The sequence below is a fragment of the Nuphar pumila genome, chromosome 5 (genome assembly GCF_984573655.1).
Source record: "Nuphar pumila chromosome 5, dmNupPumi1.hap1.1, whole genome shotgun sequence".
In the NCBI taxonomy this organism is placed as follows: domain Eukaryota; kingdom Viridiplantae; phylum Streptophyta; class Magnoliopsida; order Nymphaeales; family Nymphaeaceae; genus Nuphar; species Nuphar pumila.
Window position 1 is genome coordinate 6,549,496 of NC_143253.1, and position 22,602 is coordinate 6,572,097.

General features: G+C 38.0%; 1 protein-coding gene across 2 annotated transcripts in view; it reads left to right on the plus strand.

Moving 5' to 3' along the window:
* Positions 1-21,173, plus strand: part of LOC149836607 (putative beta-1,3-galactosyltransferase 14) — a 41,477-nt gene extending 20,304 nt beyond the window's left edge. The window contains exons 6-8 of one of the 2 annotated variants that reach the window (XM_090005481.1): positions 13,678-13,820; positions 20,731-20,844; positions 20,919-21,119. In XM_090005481.1, coding sequence (XP_089861607.1) covers positions 13,678-13,820; positions 20,731-20,807 — 220 coding nt within the window. In that variant the 3' untranslated portion in view covers positions 20,808-20,844; positions 20,919-21,119. Of the gene's footprint in view, positions 1-13,677; positions 13,821-20,730 lie in introns of both variants that reach the window. The other variant, XM_090005480.1, reaches the window with a different exon arrangement.
* Positions 21,174-22,602: the final 1,429 nt, after the last annotated feature.

Genomic DNA, 22,602 nt, shown 5'->3' on the forward strand with positions numbered 1-22,602 from the left:
ATTCTTAAGGTATTCCCATGCCTTATCGGCATGATCAAATTTGGCAAGACTTGAGCATTTTTTAATGTCAACGCTATTGATAAGCCATGACATTATCTTCGCATGAGATATTCTCCATTCTTTCCATTTCTTCTCGTATGAGGCAATAACCTTGATTTTCTCTTCTTCCGATAGAGGGACCTCTTTATCTCCCTCCTTTTTAGTAAGAGATAGCTTAGGTTCCGAATCGGAACCATCCACAATCCCCCATAAGCCTTTTCCCCATATATGGTGCTTCATGATTGAAGCCTATGTTACATAGTTCGTATCACTTAGTTTCATAGGCATGATGGTGACTTTATCATTGTCATCCATCGATTACAAGGAGAGAAAGAATAGGGATAGAAGAGAAACAAGAAGGAAAATGAAAAAGAAAGAAAAAAAAACAATACAACAAGATGTGAAATCTTCTCCAATGAAGTGATAAAACACTTCTCTTCAAGTGGCGAACACTTTTGCAAACGGGCACGGAAACCGAGGCAGCTTTTCCTCAAGATTTAGTACTTCCGCGGCTCTGATACCATGAAATGAAATGGGGATCTTCGAAACACGAGCTTAGATTAACAAGAGCAAGTGTCAAGAATGACACTAAAGCATAACCCTTAAAAAGGGTATAACTGGAAACAAAATAAAAATAAAAATGTATTCTTTATTGATATGAAAAACCAATTGCTTAAGAAGCATTGGAGTAAAATACAAGAGGGGCTGCACCCCTTTATATACACAGCTGAAAGAGGACTCAATAGAGCTGTTGGGCACAGTCCAACAGCTCTATTTAGAGCTGTTGGAATGTGTCAGTCCAACAACTCTATTGCTAGTCATGTCTGGACAGGACTTGACTAGCAACAGTCATTCTAGTTCAAACTGAACTAGATGACATAAAGACAAAAAATAAAAAATAAAGGAAAAAAATTACAGAAAAGAAAGAAATGAAAAATGTATATATATATATATATAATAATATAATATTATTATATATACATATATGTACAGTTTTACATTTTAACACCCATCACTACTTCGTTGCTTACTAAACCGACATTCCATATATTCAGTCTTACTCTTACTCAACTTAAAACCTCTAGCTTCCAATGTCTGTCTCCATAATTCTAACTTAGCATTAACCCAAGCTCTAGACTCATCAATCAAAACAATATCATCAGCAAACAACATACACCACGGTACATTTTCTTGAATTGATCTCGTAAGCTCATCCATCACTATCGCAAATAGGAAAGGGCTTAAAGCAGATCCTTGATGTAACCCAACCGTTATAGGAAAATTGGTTGTCACCCCTCCACAAGTGCGGACATTGGTTACTACTCCTTCATACATATCTTTAATTATACTAATGTACTTAAGAGAAACACCTTTCTTCATCATTGTCCACCAGAGAACGTCCCTAGGTACTCTATCGTATGCCTTCTCTAAAAACCATATGCAAATCTTTGTTCCTCTCTCTATATCTTTCAATAAGTTGTCTAAGAAGATGTATAGCTTCCATAGTTGATCTTCCAGGCATAAAACCAAATTGATTCTCCGATATCATGACAACCTTCCTCAACCTAGACTCAATCACCCTCTCCCAAAGTTTCATAGTATGACTCATGAGTTTTATACCACGATAGTTTGTGCAATCTTGTATATCACCCTTATTCTTATATAAAGGCACCAAAGTACTCTTCCTCCACTCATTAGGCATCTTATTTGTTCGCCAAATCAAGTTAGAAAGATTTGTCAACCATTCTAAACCATTCTCTCCCAAGCATTTCCAAGCCTCGATAGGTATACCATATGGGCCAACTGCCCTTCTTGATTTCATTTTCTTCAAAGCCTCTGCAATTTCTTTCTTTTGAATCTTGCGCATAAAGTCACGATTTATCTCATGAAAAGGAATGGACAAGTCTCCAAGATCTTGAGCATGACTATCATTAAATAGCTTATCAAAATAATCTTTCCATCTCTCCTTAATCGCCTCGTCTTTGACTAAAACCCTTTGCGTTTCATCTTTGATACATCTAACCATACCCAAATCCCTCGATTTCCTATCTCTCATCTTTGCAAGCCTATAAATATCCTTCTCGCCTTCTTTGGTATCCAGCTTGTCATAAACCTCCTTATATACCTTAGCCCTCGCGTTTCGAACTACTTTTTTAGCTTCCTTCTTTGCTATCATATACTTCTTTAAATTCTCATTATCACGACTCTTACTTAGATTTCTATAACACTCTCTTTTAACCTTAATAGCTAATTTGACATCCTCGTTCCACCATGATGTATCCTTACCTAGTGGTGCACCGCCTTTAGACTTACCGAATACCTCCTTAAGCCACTTTTCTCATGCCACCCACTATCTTATTCCACATTGATTCTGAATCCTCATCGAGACACCAATCAACTTCCTTAACTACCTGCTCTACAAACATTCCTTGTTTAGCTCCTTTCAGTGCCCACCACTTAATTCTAGGATCTATCCTATGTCTATCCCTTTTGCGGCATTGTCTAATTCTAAGATCTAAAATTAAGACTCTATGTTGTGTAGCTACACTTTCTCCCGGTATAACCTTACAATCGATGCAACAACCCCTATCTCTCTTTCTAAGTAGGAAAAAATCTATCTGACTCGTATTAACCCCACTTTTAAATGTTACTAGGTGAGACTCCCTCTTCCTAAACCAAGTGTTTGCTAAGATCATATCATAGGACAAACAAAAATCTAAAATCCTTTCTCCACTTTCATTTCTTTCTCCTATACCATAGCCTCCATGGATACTCTCAAATCCATCCCTACTAATGCCTACATGTCCATTAAGGTCACCGCCAATGAAAAGCTTTTCTCCATAAGATATCCCTTGTACTACTCCATCTAAATCTTCCCAAAATTGATGCTTAATGGACTCTTCTAAACCTACTTGAGGTGCATAAACACTAATAATATTAATAATATCCGTACCTAATACTAATTTAATAAGTAAAATTCTATCACCCTTCCTACGGACCTCAACTACATTATCTATAAACTGACGACTCATAACAATCCCTACTCCATTCCTATTCCTATTTATTCCTGTATACCAAATCTTATATCCCCAAGGTTCTATCACTTTTGCTTTCTCACTACCCATTTGGTCTCTTGTAGACATAAAATATCAATCTTTCTCCTACACATAACATCTACTAACTCTACCAACTTACCAGTTAAAGACCCTATGTTCCAAGTGGCTAACCTAATTTTATGGTCTTGGACTAACTTCTTTACCCCCACCCGTCCAACAAAGTGAGGGAACCCTTGCCTATTTGACACCACACCCGGGCGCCGGTGTGACGCGTCGCTTCTGGGCGACGACCTAGCAACCCTTGCCCATTTATCACTGCCTCCAGGCCTAGAGAGTACAGTGCGTCGCTCAGTAGGGAACGCCCCAACGAAATTCTCATATTAGTTCATTTTCATAGGGTATGACTAAGTTTTTATGCTGGCTGTCACAGGCCTACCACAACCCTCCTCCTTTATCCGGGCTTGGGACCGACAGTGTATAACTAAACAGTTATACACAGGCGGAGTTATGCTTTTTTTACCTTTATTTTCCAAAAATCTCACAAATGGAGACACGAATGGCACATGCACCATTTCGTAAGAGGTAATTAATCCTAAGTTGATGATTTACATCAATGGCCATAGTCAGGATGTAAACAAAACTTAGGATTTTTATCTTTTATAAAATAACATTGGATCCACACTGGACCCTTTCCAAAATTCATCATATTTTCTTTAAATATTTTCCTCTTTTATCAGAGTTTTATTTAAAATTAATTCAATATATATATCAATGGCCATAGTCAGGGTATATTGAGAGTTAATTTCATTTTAAATTCTATAAAAGCGCCAAAAATGTATTTTATTCTTCACTTGAATTTAAATGTGGTTATTATATAATACATTCAATGACCATAGTCAGGGATGTATTATATCTTCAATCTCATTTTTGATTCATTTGAAGAATGAGATATGCTTTTCAAAATTCAATTTCAAAATTACTTAAATTCATTCATCATTTAAGATAGAATTACATCATATTTTCAAAATTCCTTTTCAAAAATCCAAGTAATCTTGAATATCAAAATCAAATTCATTCTTCTACTTCAAAAATTCAATTTCAAAGTCTAATTTGACTTTTGGAATTTCAAACTCATTTTTATTACATTCCTAAATTCAAGTCCAATTTCAAAGTTCAATTTAAACTTTGAGATTTTTGATCCATCTTCTGATTCAAAATTAAAATTCGAAGTCCAATTTGACTTTGAAACTCATTTGTATATCCCAAAAAAAATCAAATTCTAAATCAAACTTCAAAGTTCAATTTAACCTTGAAGTCATCTTCTGTTTCAAAATCAAGTTTAATTTTATCATCTTCAAAATTCAAAATCAAAGTTTAAGACTGAAAACTTGACCCTTCTTAAATTCTAAATTCAATCTGGCTTTTTAAAATCCAGATCCATCTTCTTTGGACCTTCAAAAGTCTAAATCCAAAGTTAGAACCCAATTCCACTTTGGATCTCAAACTTCAGATCCAATTCTATTTTAGGATCCAGAATTCAACTTCCGCTTTGGATCTCATACTTCAGATCCAAATCCATTTTAGGATCCAGAATCTAACTCCACTTTGGATCTCAGACTTCAGATCCAAAATCCATCTCAGGATCCAGAGTCCAACTCTATCTTGGATCTCAGGTTTCAGATCCTAAACCCATTTTAAGATTCAAAATCCATTTTTAGGATTCAGAATCCAATCCCATCTTGGATTCCAAATCTTGGATCCAATTTTATTCAGGATTCAGAATATGATTCCATTCCCAATTCTAGATTTCAAATCCAATTCCATTTTCAGATCTCATAAATCCATTTCTATTTTTAAATACCATTCGAATTTCTCAAAATCCAAATTCCATGTTGATTTCAAACTTCAAATCCAGAATTCAAATATCATTTCAAATTTCATCTCCTCTTAAAATCCATGTTTTAAATTCAAATTCAAAATCCATTTCTGACTTTGAAGCTTCATTTTCTTTTTCACTCATCTTCAAATCATTTTTTTCACTTCAAAGATTTATTTTCCCAAACTCTGATTATTTCAAAGATTTAGAACTTCTCTGATCTATCTCAAGTTCTAAGTTATATTCTACCATTCAAAAACCATTTCTTCACTCCATTATCAAGCACTTGGAGATTTTCAAATCATTTTTTTCAAAAAGCGCATACATCCCTGCATTGCACAAGCATGATTCTTTGTGCATTTAGACTTATGATAAATTCTTAGATAATATTTAGGCAAAACAAAAAGGCATAAATTCGATCTTTGGTTTGATTACCCCTGGTAAAGGCGCCAGGAACGGTCGAACCTCGTACCGATGAGCGAATCCCGTCTCTCCATTTTCCCGCAATATTTCAAAACGGAGGCGAGTTAATTTTCTAAATATTTTCAAATCAAGGTCAAGTGAGACCCCGCAAAAGAGTTCATCTCTCTCTTCTCTTCTCTTCTTTCCTCTTCTCTTTTCTTTTTCTGTCTTTTATTTTTCTCTCTTCAAAAAGGAGGAAAATAGAGGTTAGAAAAGGAAAAGAGAAGGAAGAGAGAGAAACCACCAAGAGAGGGAAAATTTTGCGATGATCACAGTCGTTCATCTCAAGATGAATTGACATACAATATACACATACTAGGTTCAACTTTCTTTAGATAATAACAATAAAGGTCAAGATACATCAAGAAGAAATTTTCAATATATAGATTTATTTTTTCCACAAACTATGGGTCAAGAAATTATTACTTAGTAGAACATAAATTGTTGAAGAGCTTATAAACACATCTCACAATAACCCAGTGGCATTCCTTCTACCACACACACACACACACACACACACACACACACACACACGATACACAGTATGCCCTGAAGGAAAGAATATATTTGAAAACTATGCCTACATGCCCTCAAGAGAGAAGTTTAAAATAAGAACAAAGATAGAGAGAGAGAGAGAGAGAGAGAGAGAGAGAGAGAGTACCTGGTAGAGCGAGAGGGAGCAAGGAGAGGGACTTCTTCTTCTCACTGCAGCCGGGCGAGAGACGAGAGGGAGCAGGGAGAGGGTTCTTCTTCTCGTCACTGCAGTCGAGACCCAAGAGAGAGAACAAAGAGAGATGAGAGAGAGAGAGAGGGAGTACCTGGTAGAGCGAGAGGGAGTAAGGAGAGGGGCTTCTTCTCGCTACAGTCGGGCGAGAAACGAGAGACAAGAGGGAGAGGTAGAGTGAGAGGGAAAAGAGAGGCCCTGACCCTAATTAGGGTCGGGCCCCTCTTTTTTCCCTCTTTTTGGGTCAAATGGGGTATTTGACCCTATTTGACCCGATAAGCTAAAAAGTGCGCACCTCATGTTGAGGCGTGCTTTGCCCCAAGGCTTACGCCTCGTAGCGTACGAGGCGCATGCCTTCGGGCAAGACCACTATTTCTTAGCGCTTCAAGGCAAAAGGCCCCTCGCCTTGAGGCGCATTTTCAATAACACTGGGCAGAAGATATCAATTATTCACTTGTAAAAGCTTCTTGAAAATTGGCTAGTTTTTCATAGCTAAATATTTTCAATTTGTGCTTGTCCCGAAGAAAGTAATCAGCATCTGTTTTTATCATGTTCTGTGGCTGCAAATATTTGGAATTTTGTTGTTAGGAAATTTTCTCAGTCGGAGCCCTTGTTCCACTGTGATCCAAGAGTTGAAATGGTGGTTCTCTAGATCCTTTAAGGTTGATTGGTTAAGTATCTGTTGGAGCCAGGTCTTTCATATTCTTGTTTGGAAAATTTGGTGCTTGTGTAATCGCATTTCTCATGGTTCTGGCACTCTATTGATTAAGAAGTTTAAACAAGAGGTCTGGAGTGCTTGTACAGATTTTTTTTTTAAGTTAGCATGGTCTCCTGTGAAGAGACGATCAGTTCAGTTGTGGTCTCAAACTGGAATATGCCCGCACCCTGATTCTTCTCTAGTTCATGGTGGTGGTGTGATTCAGATGGCTTCTTGGGCTCAAGGAGTAAAAATGAAAATTGCCATTGGGGCCCAAGCAGGCGATGACATATATAATGACAGGGGTTAAGTGCCTTGAGAGTTGTAGAAATTCCAATGAGATGCACAGGAACCGAAGCAGAGAGAGGGAGAGAGAGAGAGAAGACGACAGTGAGATAAGAAACTCGTTAACTTTGATTAGGGCTAATCTCTATGTTAAATAGAGAGAGGCCAATATAAAAAATTACATGCAAGTCCCTCATTAAACAAGAAATATCAAATAACCTAATTTTAAGAAACCTTAAACTTAAAACCTCTTAATCTCAACACTCCCCCTCAAGCTGAAGCATAGATATCGATCATGCTCAGCTTGTCACAGCATTTTGAGAAATTTTGGTCTAGCAAGAGGCTTTTTAAACATATCTGCAACTTGGTCCTCAGACTTTAGATATTTGGTAGTGATATGATCAGCTTGAACCATATCTCTTACATAGTGGCAATCAACCTCAATATGCTTTGTCCTCTCGTGAAAGACAGGATTGTTCGCTATATATGTGGCAGCCTTGTTATCACACATCATGGTCATAGAAGAGGAAGTCTTCACCTGAAGATAATTTAGAACAGTACGAACCCACATTAATTCAGCAGCTGTTTGGGCCATAGCCCTATATTTTGATTCTGTACTCGACCTAGCAACCATATTTTGCTTCTTACTTCTTCATGAAATTAGGTTATCTCCCAAAAACACACAGAATCTTGTGGTAGATTTTCTATCCACTACAGATCCTGCATAGTCAGCATCAGAGTAAGTCACTATCTCCAGAATTTCACCTTTCTTGAATAATAACCCTTTTCCAGGAGAAGATTTTAAATACCTGAGAATCATTATAGCTGCATTCCAGTGTACCTCAGTTGGTTTGTCCATAAATTGGCTAACTTTGCTTACTGCTAAAGCAATATCAGGCCTGGTCATAGTTACATATAGTAGCTTCCCTACTAATGAGCGATAGCTTTTGTTGTCAACTGGTTTCGACCCTTCTTCAAACAACTGAACTTTATGGTTCATGGGGATATTAGCTGGTTTAGCTCCCAGCATTCCAGTTTCCTTTAATAAGTCAAGAACATACTTCCGTTGAGACAAAACCATCCCTTCACGGCTCCTGGCAACTTCTATACCCAGAAAATATCTAAGTGAGCCAAGGTCTTTTGTAACAAAGTGTTTTTGAAGATGAGCCTTTGTGGCTTCAATATCTTTCACATCATCTCCTGTAAGAATGATGTCATCCACATATACCACCATAACAATTATGCCTGAGTTGGTTTTCTTGATAAATAATGTATGGTCTGCCGCTGACCTATTAAAGCCCAAACTCGACATCACTTCAAACAACTTTTGAAACCATGCACGCAGACTTTGTTTCAAGCCATATATCGCCTTTCTTAATCTACACACCTTCTGACACTCCCCCTCAACCTCGAATCCAAGAGGTTGTTGCATGTAAACTATCTAAGATAAATCCCCATATAGAAATGCATTTTTCACATCTAATTGACACAAACGCCAACCATGATGAACAACTACTGAGAGAACAAGACGAATGGTGCCCTTCCGTGCAATAGGAGAAAAAGTTTCAAAGAAATCAATACCATAAGTTTGAGTATACCCTTTTGCCCATAAATTAATCTGGCCTTGTACCTTTCAATAGAACCATCCGACCTGTACTTTATTGTATATACCCATTTGCATTCAACAATGTCAGCATCCACTAGGGAATCAACTAGATCCCATGTATGCTGAGACAATAAAGCAACCATTTCTTCTTGCATAGCCAACTTCCACCTGTTATCTAGCTTTGCATGTTGATAGTTCAGAGGGATAGTTTCAGCAGATAAGGCTGAAATAAAAGTTTTCATCTGATTTCCAATTCTGACATCAGATACAAAATGAGATATGGGATATAAGGTACATTGTTGTGTCCCCTTTCGTAGAGCGATTGGCATGTTATCATCATTATAAAGATCACTGTTGTCAGTAGTACTTACCTCAGGAGAAGAAGAAGATGAAGTCACCGGAGGAGGTGGAGCTCTACGTACATATACCAATGGAGGATTATGAAATCGTGAAGAGGATGAAGTTTGGTTCGGTAATGAAGGCACAGACTCCAAAGGAAAATGAGGTATAGGTAATGGAAAAGACTCAGCTAGATCAACTTGCATCTGGGAACCAATATTAGAGTAATATGGAATGGACTCCAAGAAAGATACATCTGCACTGACATACTCTCGGCGAGAAATTGGATCATAACATCGATATCCCTTTTGATTTTTTGGATAACCGATAAATATGCATTTTGTATCTTGAGCAGCTAGTTTATCACGGTCAGGGCCAAGTTTGTGTACAAAACAAACACATCCAAAAATTTTAGGTGAGAAAGAGAAGAGTGGGGCATTAGGTTTTAGGATATGTAATGGGATTTGATCTTCCACAGAAGATGAAGGCATGTGGTTGATCAGATAACACGCAGTGATAATCGCATCACCCCAATATAACGCAGAAACATTGGATTGTATCATAAGGGTCCGTGCAACATCAAGCAGGTGCCTGTATTTTCGCTTAGCCACACCATTTTGCTGAGATGAATAGGCACATGTAGTTTGGGGTTGAATGCCATGATCTTGGTAAAATTGTAACAGGGATTTTGATTTAAACTCAAGAGCATTATCAGTGCGAACAATCTTGACAACAAATTCAAATTGAGTTTTTATTTCAATAATTAAGGATTTGATAATACTTGGAACTTCAGATCTTTCTTTTATTAAGAACACCCATGACAACTTAGAAAAGTCATAAACAATAACAAGATAATATCGACTTTGAGTCCTAGTAGGAATCTTACTAGGACCCCATACATCTGCATGAAGAAGTTCAAAAAATGATTGGACTGACTCTGACTTGAAGGAAACGAACTTCGATGATGCTTGCCCAACTGACATGCTTCACACTGAAATGATGTAGTAGAAGGAATTTGAGAAAAAACATAACGAAGCTTTGACAATGAAGGATGACCAAGACGACGATGCCACTGAACAAGACTAGAGAAGTAGTCCACTGCAGCATAAACATTACCCATTGGATGATGTAGGTAGTAGACTCCATTTTCTTCATAGCCTCCACCAATCTTCTTCCCCGTCAATAAATCCTAAAAATGACAACCCAGCGGATCAAATATCACTCTACAGTTTAGTTCTTTGGTAAGACAACTAACAGAGAGTAAACTTTGAGGAAAATTGGGAGCATGCAGAACATTTTTCAACTATAAGGAGGAGGATATAGAAACATTTCCCTGACCAACAATTGGTGAGGAACTCCCATCGGCTAATGAGACTCCTCAATGAACATTAATATCCTTTATATCTGAAAAGAAAAGCAAATTTTCACACAAATGTCTGAATGCATCAGAGTCAATAATCCACTTACTATCATTTCCTGTTGAGTAGGCAACATCAGCTACAGGAGAGGAGGAGCTCGAAGGGCGAAAAACTATCAGCTCATCATATTCTGCTCGACTGAGGGTGATACTGTCACTTGCAGAGGTATTATCATGTGCATTTGTTACCTCTAGTGTAATAACATTTGCTTTTGGAGCATTTGACTTTGATGAAGAAGAAGTTGGTCGGTCATGCTTATCCCAGCAACGATCTTCTAAATGTCCAGATTTTCCACAGAATGTATATTGAAGTTTTCCTCTGCCTCTCATACCTTTGTTACGACCTCATCCTCTAATATTCTGAATATTTTCACGCTCATAACCAGATGAGACAACGATAGCAGATGACTGGGACACATGATGAGATTGTGGAAGAGAGATCGCAAGTCTACTCAGACGATTGTATGCATCAACAAGAGTAGGTACATCGGATCCAGTCAGCATTTGGACTTTTGCAACAGAGAATTCTGAAGATAAACCAGTGAGAAACCGAGCAACCATAATCTGTTCTTGATGATCCCTTTTGTTTCAAACAACAAAGAGGTTTGTGAGCATTGAGTCTTTCAAACGCAGTTTTGACGGAGGCATAGTACTGGGCCAATGTTTGATCTCCCTGCTGCAAATTATATATTTCCTGTTCGACTTGCAGGATACGACTCACATTAGTCTCTTGTGAGTATGTATCTCGAAGATTGTCCCACATCTGTTTGGCTGTATTATAGTAAATTAGACCATCTGCAATATGAGGTTTGACACTATTCATTATCCATGACATAACAATGTCATTATCTTCGTCCCAAGTAATATATTTTCCCACCTTTTCATTTGGTTCAGTTTCCAACAAAATATGTTTTCTACGATGTCCAGATACCGACATCATAAAAGTTTTGGACCACCTGACATAGTTTGTTTCATTCAATCTCATAGAGGAACCATACGCAAAGGGATTTGCAAATGCCTTATAGTCCCCAATATTCTGATTTTTGGAATCAAATTTCGAAACGTCACCCATAATGAATAATACTAACAGGGTATGAGAGATATTTGATGCTAATACTGCTGCAAAAAAAAAACAGATTCACTCTCTTAATCACTTAGGATTAAAATTTGAAATGTTCATCAACCACACGCCAACTAACACAGGAGCAACATATTTCATGATCTTGCGTCAGTCAATTTCCACGACCACCCAAAGTTTTTCAACCCACATCAGGGATAAAATCACGTCAGAAAAAAAAAACAATGTATTTCACCCTCATACGACAGCCTCTTTCACGACTACACAGGGTTATTCAACCGAAATCAGAGACGATGATAGATCAGATCAGGAAATGAGATATGAGAAAAACAGAACCACGTCGAACTCAGCATCCAGGTTCACGACCAAAGATAATATGAGTACAAAAAAACAACACAGGAAATGACGACAGCTGCTCCCAGGCACAGAAATCACGACAGCTTAAAAAAAACTCCACAACACAGGATTTACGGCAAGACACCAACTTTCAACATCCAGATCCAAAACTGCTACTTATCAATATAGGTTTTCTTTACTTCCACACAAAAAAAATCCTTTGTTTCTTCTACGCACCATTCAACTCTGCCATATCCCGATCCTGTTGACACGCAGTCACTGTGTCCTTTAGATATGATGTTATCAAATCTATGCAAAAAAAAATGTGCACACCTGTTTCCAACCTTTTTTTTTTGTTTTCAGCCTTTTGTTGGTGTAGATTGATCACGATAGATCAAGCTCCCGAGATCTACCGCTCTGATACCATGTAGAAATTCCAATGAGATGCACAGGAACCGAAGCAGAGAGAGAGAGAGGGAGAGAGAGAGAGAGAGAAGATGGCAGTGAGATGAGAAACTCGTTAACTTTGATTAGGGCTAATCTCTATGTTAAATAGAGAGAGGCCAATATAAAAAGTTACATACAAGTCCCTCATTAAACAAGAAATATCAAATAACCTACTTTTAAGAAACCTTAAACTTAAAACCTCTTAATCTCAACAAGAGTGATAGATTAATGATTGAAACACTGGCTTTAGATCAGATTCTAATGGAAGGAGGGTTTGATAATTCTCTGATTTGTGTTTCTTCCAACAATAAGGGATGGTTGAATTGGATGAGTCAGAGGGGTCTGAGACAGGGAACTCTTGTTGCTTAGTTTCTGGCTATTAAAAGTCTGTTGGATGCTCTGTGTTTTTGCGACATGGGTATTTCTGTTGAGATTGGTTCCTTATTGCTTATTCCCATGAAAGGGAGATCTGAATTAAGCTGGAAAGACGAGCCTCCAGATTGGGATGGGTTTGGAGAGATCTCTGATTCTATTGGGATGACTCATTATTTATTTGTGTTTTTGTACATATTATTCTGGTTTGTACATAGTTCCATCAATAAAGGTTTGGGGGCCCTCTTCCCTAGCATTTCTCAGAGAAAAAAAAATGTATAAGATACTTGTTTGTATGGATGGTTTGTGCTTTGAACTTCATATTAATCGTCTCTTCAGATAATGATGCATGCTGGAGTATGAATGCTTTCAAGTAAAACTAACTAAAGGTAAGTGATTTATTCTTGTGACAGAAGATTGGTCGTATGATTTGGGTTCAAAGAAAAACATAAAAGATATATCACAAAATTTATGTCTAGTTTAATAACATCAAGTTGTCATATATTTGCCAAAATAAAAGCAAAATACTTTACCTGCAAACTAGAGTAATGGAAAAGCAGGTTAGCCTATTGTATACCCACTGAGAAAGACCAGAATAAGTATAGTCACTGGGCCAAGAGCACCCCTGCTGCTGGATAATTTTGTATTCTTGTAAAGAGAGACGTTATGTCCATGCATGTTCTAATAAGCAAAAGCAAACCTTTCAATTCTTTCGCCATTTGTATGACTACTGAATATTGGCTCCTGTAACTGTGTATGCGTACTTTGCTTATTATGTGGTACTTGTAAAGAGAGACTTTGCATCCATGCATGTTCTAATAAGAAACCAAAGCAAACCTTCAATTCTTTCATCATTTGTATGACTACTGAATATTGGCTCTTCTGTACTTATTATGTGGTACATATGTTACGAAGCTGATTTTTTCTTTTAATGCACTTTTAGTTTTAGGATGTTTAGTAATGAGGATGTTACAATTGGTGCATGGATGCTTGCAATGAATGTCTACCATGAGAACAATATGGCACTATGTGAGACAAGTTGTTCACCTTCTTCAATTGCTGTCTGGGACCTTCCAAAGTGTTCAGGTTAGTGCTATTTGCCTATTTACTGGGCCCTTCTTTAATAAGTACAGACATGTCTGATCTCTTTCATGTTTAATGCTTCTATTAGATTATTAGCGTGTTTTAGTAGTTGTACAACATTAAAGCTTCACATGATCCTTTTTAGTTCTAAGATATGATGTTACTACAAGTGGAGAAATACAAGATTTACAGTAAGTTGTATCCTTACTTGGGAAGTACGGTTTTGGAGAAGCTTGTTTCAAAAACAAAAGTGCAATGCTTCTCAAGTGGTATGGGTATGTGTTGTACCTTTTCATAGGAAGCATTTCAAACTCACGCTTCCCATTCCCCGTTATGTTAGTTTGTATAAGACATGCTTTCCAAACTCTTGCCCATTCATTTCTTGGTTCCCTTTACAGTTCCCCAATATGACGTGGTCTTCAAACTGTCCTTTGCTTTTGCTTCTCCCATAACTTTGGGATTCTGCTTTCCTTATTGGGAACCTTCACACTTCCCCATATGACGTGGTCTTCAAACTGTCTTTAATTATGCTTCTGCTTCTCTCATCACTATGGATTATGCTTTCCTTATTGGAAACCTTGAGTCAGAAACCACATAACCCTTTTAACCCCTTTGCTTATCTTTATTTTTCTTTATCAATTTTAACCTTTCCTAGAAACTCATCCATGCTCCATGTTTTTTGTTTTATGCCTCTAAAGTGTGCATGGATTGTAAGCATAAAGATATTGCATCTGATCCATCTCTGTGCATGTCGTCTTCCATTATCTTGCTCTTTTGTATCAAACCTTCTTCTGTTTATGCCTCTAAAGTCTGGCATGTATCGCAAGCGTACAAGAACCACTTTCCTGAATGATTATGCTAGCTAGTGCATCTTATCTATCTCTGTGCATGTCATCATCCATATCCTCATCTTTCCTATCAAGCCTTCAACACCTATTGGCTGTTAAAACATATGTAATAATACCATAATACCCGATAGGGGTATTATGGTCATTTCACAAAGTACCCCATAGGGGTACTTATTTTGTTTCTCGTATTTCACTATTTTTTTATTTTTCTTTTATTTTTATTTTTGTATTTTTTGGATACCGAAAAGGGGCCCCACAATGGAGTCGTTGGGGCCCTGTGACCGTTGGGGGCTCCCAACGACTCTATTGGGAGCCCCTTTGGTCTCCTCTTCTTATAAATAGGGGGAACCCCCCATGTATGTTGTATTGCTCTTGAGAGCTCCTCTTCAATAATAGTGATATTATTTTTCATGTGTGTAGCCTTTTTATAAGGCCCTTTGTATATCCCTTAGTGGATTTTCTCTCTTGTGCTTGTTGCATTTGTCCGTGTGGGACATAGTGAATGCTTTAGCATTCTTGGTTTCTTCCGCTTATTTCATTACATGGTATCAGAGCCATAAGATCTTCTAAAGGTAAAATCTTGTCTCTCTCTACTTCCTTTCTTTCTCACATCTTCCTTGTGTAGCAATGGAAGTCAAGATCGATCTATCATTCAAACTCAATGGAAAAAATTACATGATGTGGGCATCCGCAATGGAGAATAATCTCAAAGGCAAGAAGCTTTGGGGTTATGTAATGGGAACCGTTCCGGAACCCCAACTTAAGCTCACAAAGATGGAAGGAGATCAAGAGAAAGCACTTGAAGGCGATGCTCGTCTCAAGGCCATTGAAGATTATAATCATCAAATGGAAGATTGGGAGAGCAACCATGCAAAAATCCTTGCATGGTTTATGAATAATGTCGAACTTAAGGTATGTGCAAATATTGCAAAATTCCGCCGGGCAAATGAAGCTATGTTTTTTATGAAGGGTATGTTTACCCAAAAGGATCTTGCAAGAGCTTATTTCTTGCAAGAAAAAGTAAGAACCACAAAACAAGGCGACATGAGCATACAAGATTACTATAGTGCTCTAAATCCTTTGTGGGATGAATTGGCTCTTTTAGAGCCTAAATGGGTATCTATGGAGGATGTGGTTCTAAGACAAAAACAAATGGAACAAGATAGATTGTTTCAATTTTTATTTGGGCTTCGTCCCGAATTTGAACAAGTGAGATCCTCACTTCTCCATAGATCCACGTTTCCTCCCTTAGAAGAAGCTATTGCCGAGATTACTCAAGAAGAGACTAGGCATAGCATGGGTAAAAGCATAGAGGAAGTTCTTGCCGTATCTAAACCCGGCAATCATGTTAAAACATACAAACCACCTCATTTTGGTAAGCAAGGGAGTGGTGGAAGAAAAATGATTATATGTCACCATTGTTATGAGCCGGGACATATTAAACCCGTTTGCCCAAAGCTAAATGGGGCATTCAAGCCAAAGGTGGCTTCCGTTGAAGAATCCACCACCAAAGAAGATGACGGCAAGAACGGGGATCTCAAAGACACTCTTGGACAAATCTCCTTGGCTCTTCAACAAATCTTAAAGGTCACTTCTTCCACCTCCGGTGCCGCCATTGCCTCATCATCATCACCTCCCGGTACGTACTCTTGGATTTTAGATTCCGGAGCTTCTTTTCACATGACCCCTCATGAAAATGCATTAACCAATGTGCACACCAATTCAAAAATGTCTTGTGTCTCTACGGCCGATGGAACTTTTCTCAAAATAAATGGTGTTGGAACTCTTGATTCTAAAAATGTTCAAAATTTCCTTGTTCCAAAAGTTAGAATAGTTCCAAAATTAAATCTTAACCTCTTTTCCGTTTCTCAAATAGCCGACCATGGATGTGAAATATCTTTCTCATCCCAAGGGTGCTTTGTGCAGGATCTCCGGTCCGGGAAGCGGATTGGGCAAGGCCATAGGAAGGGAGACCTTTATTTTATGGATAATTTAATGCTTCCAAATACCTCATTTTGTACTTATGTCCAAGACAAAAATATTGAAACTTGGCATAAAAGGCTTGGACATCCAAGTTACTCTAAAATGTATCTTTTTCCTTTTGGACACAAGTTTTGTAAAGAAAAAGATATCAATTGCAAAGATTGCATTTTTGGCAAAATGAAGTCTACTCCTTTTCCTATTAGATCCTTTGTGACAACAAGACCTTTTGAATTGGTGCATTCCGATGTTTGGGGGCCATCTCCGGTTCTATCTAAAGGTGGTTATTCATATTATGTTACTTTTATTGATGATTATACTAGATATGTATGGATTTATTTTCTTAACTTTAAATCGGAAGTTTTTAACTTCTTTAAAGAATTCCATGCAAAAATTCAAAATCAATTTCAAAGTCAAATATCCATTCTTAGATCCGATTCGGGTGGAGAATACTTATCAAATGATTTTCAAGCATATCTAAAACAACATGGCATTTGTCATAAAAAATCTTGCCCAAGAACTCCTCAACAAAACGGTCTAGCGGAAAGAAAACATAGGCATATTTTGGAAACCACTAGATCCTTACTCATTTCTAAAAATATTCCTAAAAATTTTTGGGCCGAAGCCGTGTTAACTTCCACCTATTTAATCAATAGGATGCCATCTTCAAAATTGAATAATATCTCTCCTTATGAAAAACTTTTTAATATGACACCCGACTACAATCGTCTTCGGATTTTTGGGTGTAAATGCTTTGTTCTTTTACATAAAAGAGATAAATTGTCACCTAAAGCAATAGAATGTGTATTTTTAGGATATGGTGAAAATAAAAAAGGCTATAGATGCTTTGATCATAAAAACAATAAGTTATTTGTCTCCAAAGATGTAACCTTTTTAGAAGATGAAAATGGATTTGACATATTGGAAAAATCAAATAAAATTGATTATATGTTTATCAATGATCTTTTAGAAGATTCAAATGATGACTCTATGAGTCATCCGGAAATTTTAGAAAATACTCATGATTTTCATGATGATGATGTATCACCAACTAATGGTGACAATCTCCAAGTATACACCCGGCGTGAGGAAGCCCAACCTATTAGTGCTTTAGAAAAATTCTTGCGGCTTAATGAACCCCTAGAAGAAACCTCCCTTAGGCGTTCTTCTAGAGAATCAATTCCACCTAATAGGTTTGTCTCATATGAAACTCTTTCACCTAAATATAGAGCTTGTCTAATAGCCTTGCATTCTTACTATGAACCCTCCCATTATAATCAAGCAAAAAGTATACCTCATTGGGTTGAAGCAATGAAAGTTGAACTAGATGCTTTAAATAAAGCTAAAACTTGGGAAATAGTTCACCTTCCTCCAAATAAGAAAGCTATAGGATGTCGATGGGTCTACAAAGTCAAAACAAAAAGTGATGGTTCCCTAGAGCGCTATAAAGCTAGATTAGTTGCTAAGGGATACTCACAAGAATATGGCATCGATTATGAGGAGACTTTTGCTCCCGTGGCTCGCATGACAAGCGTTAGAACTTTAATTGCGGTAGCATCATCTAAGAAATGGCCTATATTCCAATTAGATGTTAAAAATGCCTTTCTTAATGGTCAGTTGAATGAAGAAGTATATATGGATCCTCCGCCGGGAATCAGTGTTAACCAAGGTCAAACCCTTCGGTTATTAAAAGCCTTATATGGTCTTAAACAAGCCCCTAAGGCTTGGTATGATAGATTTAGTGCTATCATGTTACAATTGGGATTTCGCTCATGTTATACTGACACTGCTCTTTTTGTTAAAAATGCAGGTAATAGTATCATCATCCTTCTGCTTTATGTTGATGATATGATCATCACTGGCAATGATGAAAGCGGTATTCTTAAAGTTAAAAATATGTTAAAACATAATTTTGATATGTCGGATCTGGGTTTTCTCAGGTACTTTCTTGGCATAGAAGTTGCATACTCTCCTCGAGGGTATATACTGTCACAGATGAAGCTTGCTGCAGACATATGTTCCAAATCTGGGATTTCAGATGATAAAAAGGTGGAGACTCCCGAGGTTATCAATGCTAAACTACGACTGGAGGATGGAGTTCTGCTGGACGATCCTACGCCCTACAGGCAACTCATAGGCTCCCTCACCTATCTGACTATCACCAGGCCCGATATTGCTCATGCTGTGCACTCTGCAAGCCAATTTCAGCATGCTCCTACATCTGTGCATATGAGTGCTGTGCTCCGGATCATTCGATATATTAAAAATACTTTGACTAAAGGGCTATTCCTATCCTCAATCTCTTCCTTAGATTTACTAGCTTATACTGATGCTGACTGGGGAGGAAACCCAAATGATCGAATCTCAACTACTGGCTTTTGTGTATTCCTAGGAGATTCGCTAATTGCTTGGAGGTGCAAGAAACAGCAGAAAGTCTCATTGTCTTCTACTGAAGCAGAATACAGGGCTATGGCAACCACTACAATGGAGCTGGTGTGGCTTCGAAGTCTTCTTCAAGATATGGGAGTCGAAATTACCGGGGCTTCGAAGCTTTGTTGCGACAACAAAAGTGCTATCTACATTGCCAGCAACCACACTTTCCATGAGAGGACGAAACATATTGAAATGGATTGTCATTATGTACGTGATGAATATCTTCGTGGGACAGTAACACTGCCATATGTCACTTCAGAATATCAACTTGCTGATTTCTTCACCAAAGCCCTACCTGCTCCTCGCTTCTTGTTCCTCCTTGGCAAACTTTCGGTCATTCCCCCGTAAAGTTTGAGGGGGGGTGTTAAAACATATGTAATAATACCATAATACCCGATAGGGGTATTATGGCATTTCACAAAGTACCCCATAGGGGTACTTATTTTGTTTCTCGTATTTCACTATTTTTTTATTTTTCTTTTATTTTTATTTTTGTATTTTTTGGATACCGAAAAGGGGCCCCACAATGGAGTCGTTGGGGCCCCCAACGGTCACATATGTGACCGTTGGGGGCTCCCAACGACTCTATTGGGAGCCCCTTTGGTCTCCTCTTCTTATAAATAGGGGGAACCCCCCATGTATGTTGTATTGCTCTTGAGAGCTCCTCTTCAATAATAGTGATATTATTTTTCATGTGTGTAGCCTTTTTATAAGGCCCTTTGTATATCCCTTAGTGGATTTTCTCTCTTGTGCTTGTTGCATTTGTCCGTGTGGGACATAGTGAATGCTTTAGCATTCTTGGTTTCTTCCGCTTATTTCATTACATTGGCAAGGTTCTATTAACAGGTCCAAGCATCTCTCTGTCACACACACACACACACACATGCACAATATTTCTTTTTAAATCAATCTTTTTCTCTCAATGATCACTCGTGTAATGCTAACTGAAATCATCTGAAAAAGCCATCAAGCTGTGAACAATTTTGCTGTCGATGCTAAAATTTGCAGTACTCCATTATCTGTTTGAGTGTGAAGTGAGCTACATATAATGGCCACCATTGGCACTTATAGCCGAGTCTAGGGAGGCTTATCTTGGTTCTTTGCATTTGCTGAGATTTTATCTTTGTTCTTGCAATCTTGGTGTTGTATATTCGTCCTTTTTTTATATATTTACACAGAGAAACCGCCCCCAGGATCAGAGACCTAACCACACTGGCTCTGACTGCCATACTTATGATCACTGTCCTGGCAACATAAAACTCTGTGGGCTTACCCCTTGCCCCCAGGGAGTCACTACGCTGCTTGCGCAAGAGGTGACACCCATGGAATTTGAACCTAGACCGCGTGCCTAGTGGCCACTGGCCACTATGCCAAACCCCTTGGGGTTTTTACTCGTCCTTTATATTATAGTTTTACAACTTCTATGAATTTTGAGTGGGAATTGGCAACATGTAAAAGATGTGAGACTATTGTGCCTGTGCTTATTTCTAGAGTCGGGCATCTCATAAATTATTGAATTTAATGATTTTGCTGGTTTTAAGTTTGTGCTACTAGTGAGGCCTCTTAGTCTGTTAAGAGGTTTTATAGCTCCCGGAAACCTCTAAGAGTCTGGATACTTAATTTTTAGAACATGTGGCCCTAATGCCATGCAGGGCTCTGCAAACCAGAAGAGCAGCTACTAACCCTTCATCAGATGGAGGCTTGTTCGGGAACTCCAACCAGTCGCTGATGCATGGCATCGTCACAAGAAGCCTTGAATTCCATTTGTAAGATCGTGTTGATTCTCACCACAAATTCATGGTAGTACAATTAATCCTGCTTGATTAGGAAGATGGCACAGGATTTCTGTAACATCTTACCAACATGGAGTCCAGCAACAAGAACTGGTAAAAGATGCAAATGACATTCACAGTTTTGTCTACACGGCTTCCTTCTTCTGTATTTCTTGCACTGTTATACCAGACCGTCGGGCAGTCGTTCTGGGGCACCGATGCTAGGATGCTATTTTTTTGAGATGATAAGGAGTCTTGCTTTTCTGTTCTGTATTGTCTACTTTCATATATTTATTGATTTTTTGAGATAAGGATTTCTGTAACATCTTACCAACAGCCACGTTCTCTGAGTACAGCTAATAAGAGTAAGACTAGACAAGTCTAAAATTTAACAGGTTCATCATACATTAATAGTTCTTCTGGCCCCTTGTTACTAAAATTTAATGGGGCCAAGGACGGTACTACGATTACAAGAAAAGAGCAGTTGAACAAAGAACACTGTTAGCTTAAGGGTATGTTTGATGGCCGTGCAAATCCTGATTTTCACACATTTTGTAACAAATGGATGGCATGGAACGCCATCCACCACGTCAGTGTAAACATAGTTCCACCCCCATTACAAAAAGAACATGGATGGGGGAACAAACAAACAAGAAAAAAAATTCTTACCCCCAACCCTGAACTCCCATTATCTCACCTCTCACCCCCAAACCTCTGGCGACACACATGACAAGCTCCTCTCTCTGGTCCCTCCAATGAACCGCTCTCCCCAACAATCCTCTCTTCAACAAGCTTCTCTGTTCAAACCGACCCCGAGGCTCCTCTCTCTCCGGCGAACTTCTCACTCCGTTGTTTTTGCATTTTAAACCCCAAGTGAATGCATGCTAGGGTTTGTTCAGGGTTAAGGTTTATTCGTAAGGCATTTTTTTATTTTAATCGTTAGTGATTGGTTAGGGTTTGCTTTTCTTCTATTTTACATTTGGTTTCATCGGTCTGTACAGCTGCGATGCCTGTACACCTCTTATTGGAGCCTGCATTTTGAGAGGTAAAGCCAACACATCATTTTGAGAGGTAGGCTGGGGAAGGCTGATTAACGCCATTGGCTTATGTTGGGATTCCTATAAACTGCATATGACTGACAGTAGAGCCAACACATCATCGGGTAAAATGCAAAATCATCAACATGATCATTGTGCCATGCACATTTGAAGTTGTCATGGTGCAATGCTTTTTCTTTTCCTTTTCCGTAAGTAGGATTTAAATATTGAGTGAAAAGCACAGATATAAATGCAAATGGAGAAAAAAAGAAAACCCTGATTTTGCCTTTTTAACCCCAATTCTTTTTTGTTTTCCTTTTCTTATCTAAAAGGCTGTTTTTGCCTCTCTCTTTTCAATTCTACCATCATATAATATCGCCTTTCTGTGAATGTTTATTAGAATCCAGAATGGCTGTAATGAATGAGGTATAATTACATTCCAGATGAACTTATTTGACCGCATGTTAGAGCAGTCTAAAATACTTGAAATAAAATGTTCAGGAGGATTGAAGGAGAATGCCACGAGGACGGTGGAGTCAGATGAAGGAAAAGTTGAGCTGAATTTACCTTAGAAAAAATAAAGAACAAATTGAAACGTGTTAGTAATAAACAAAATCTTAAACATGTGGCATATACGAAAATATGGATTGAGAGTGTTAGGAAAACCCCAACATAAAAAAATTATCAAAAACTCAAAAAATGATGTTATTTTGAA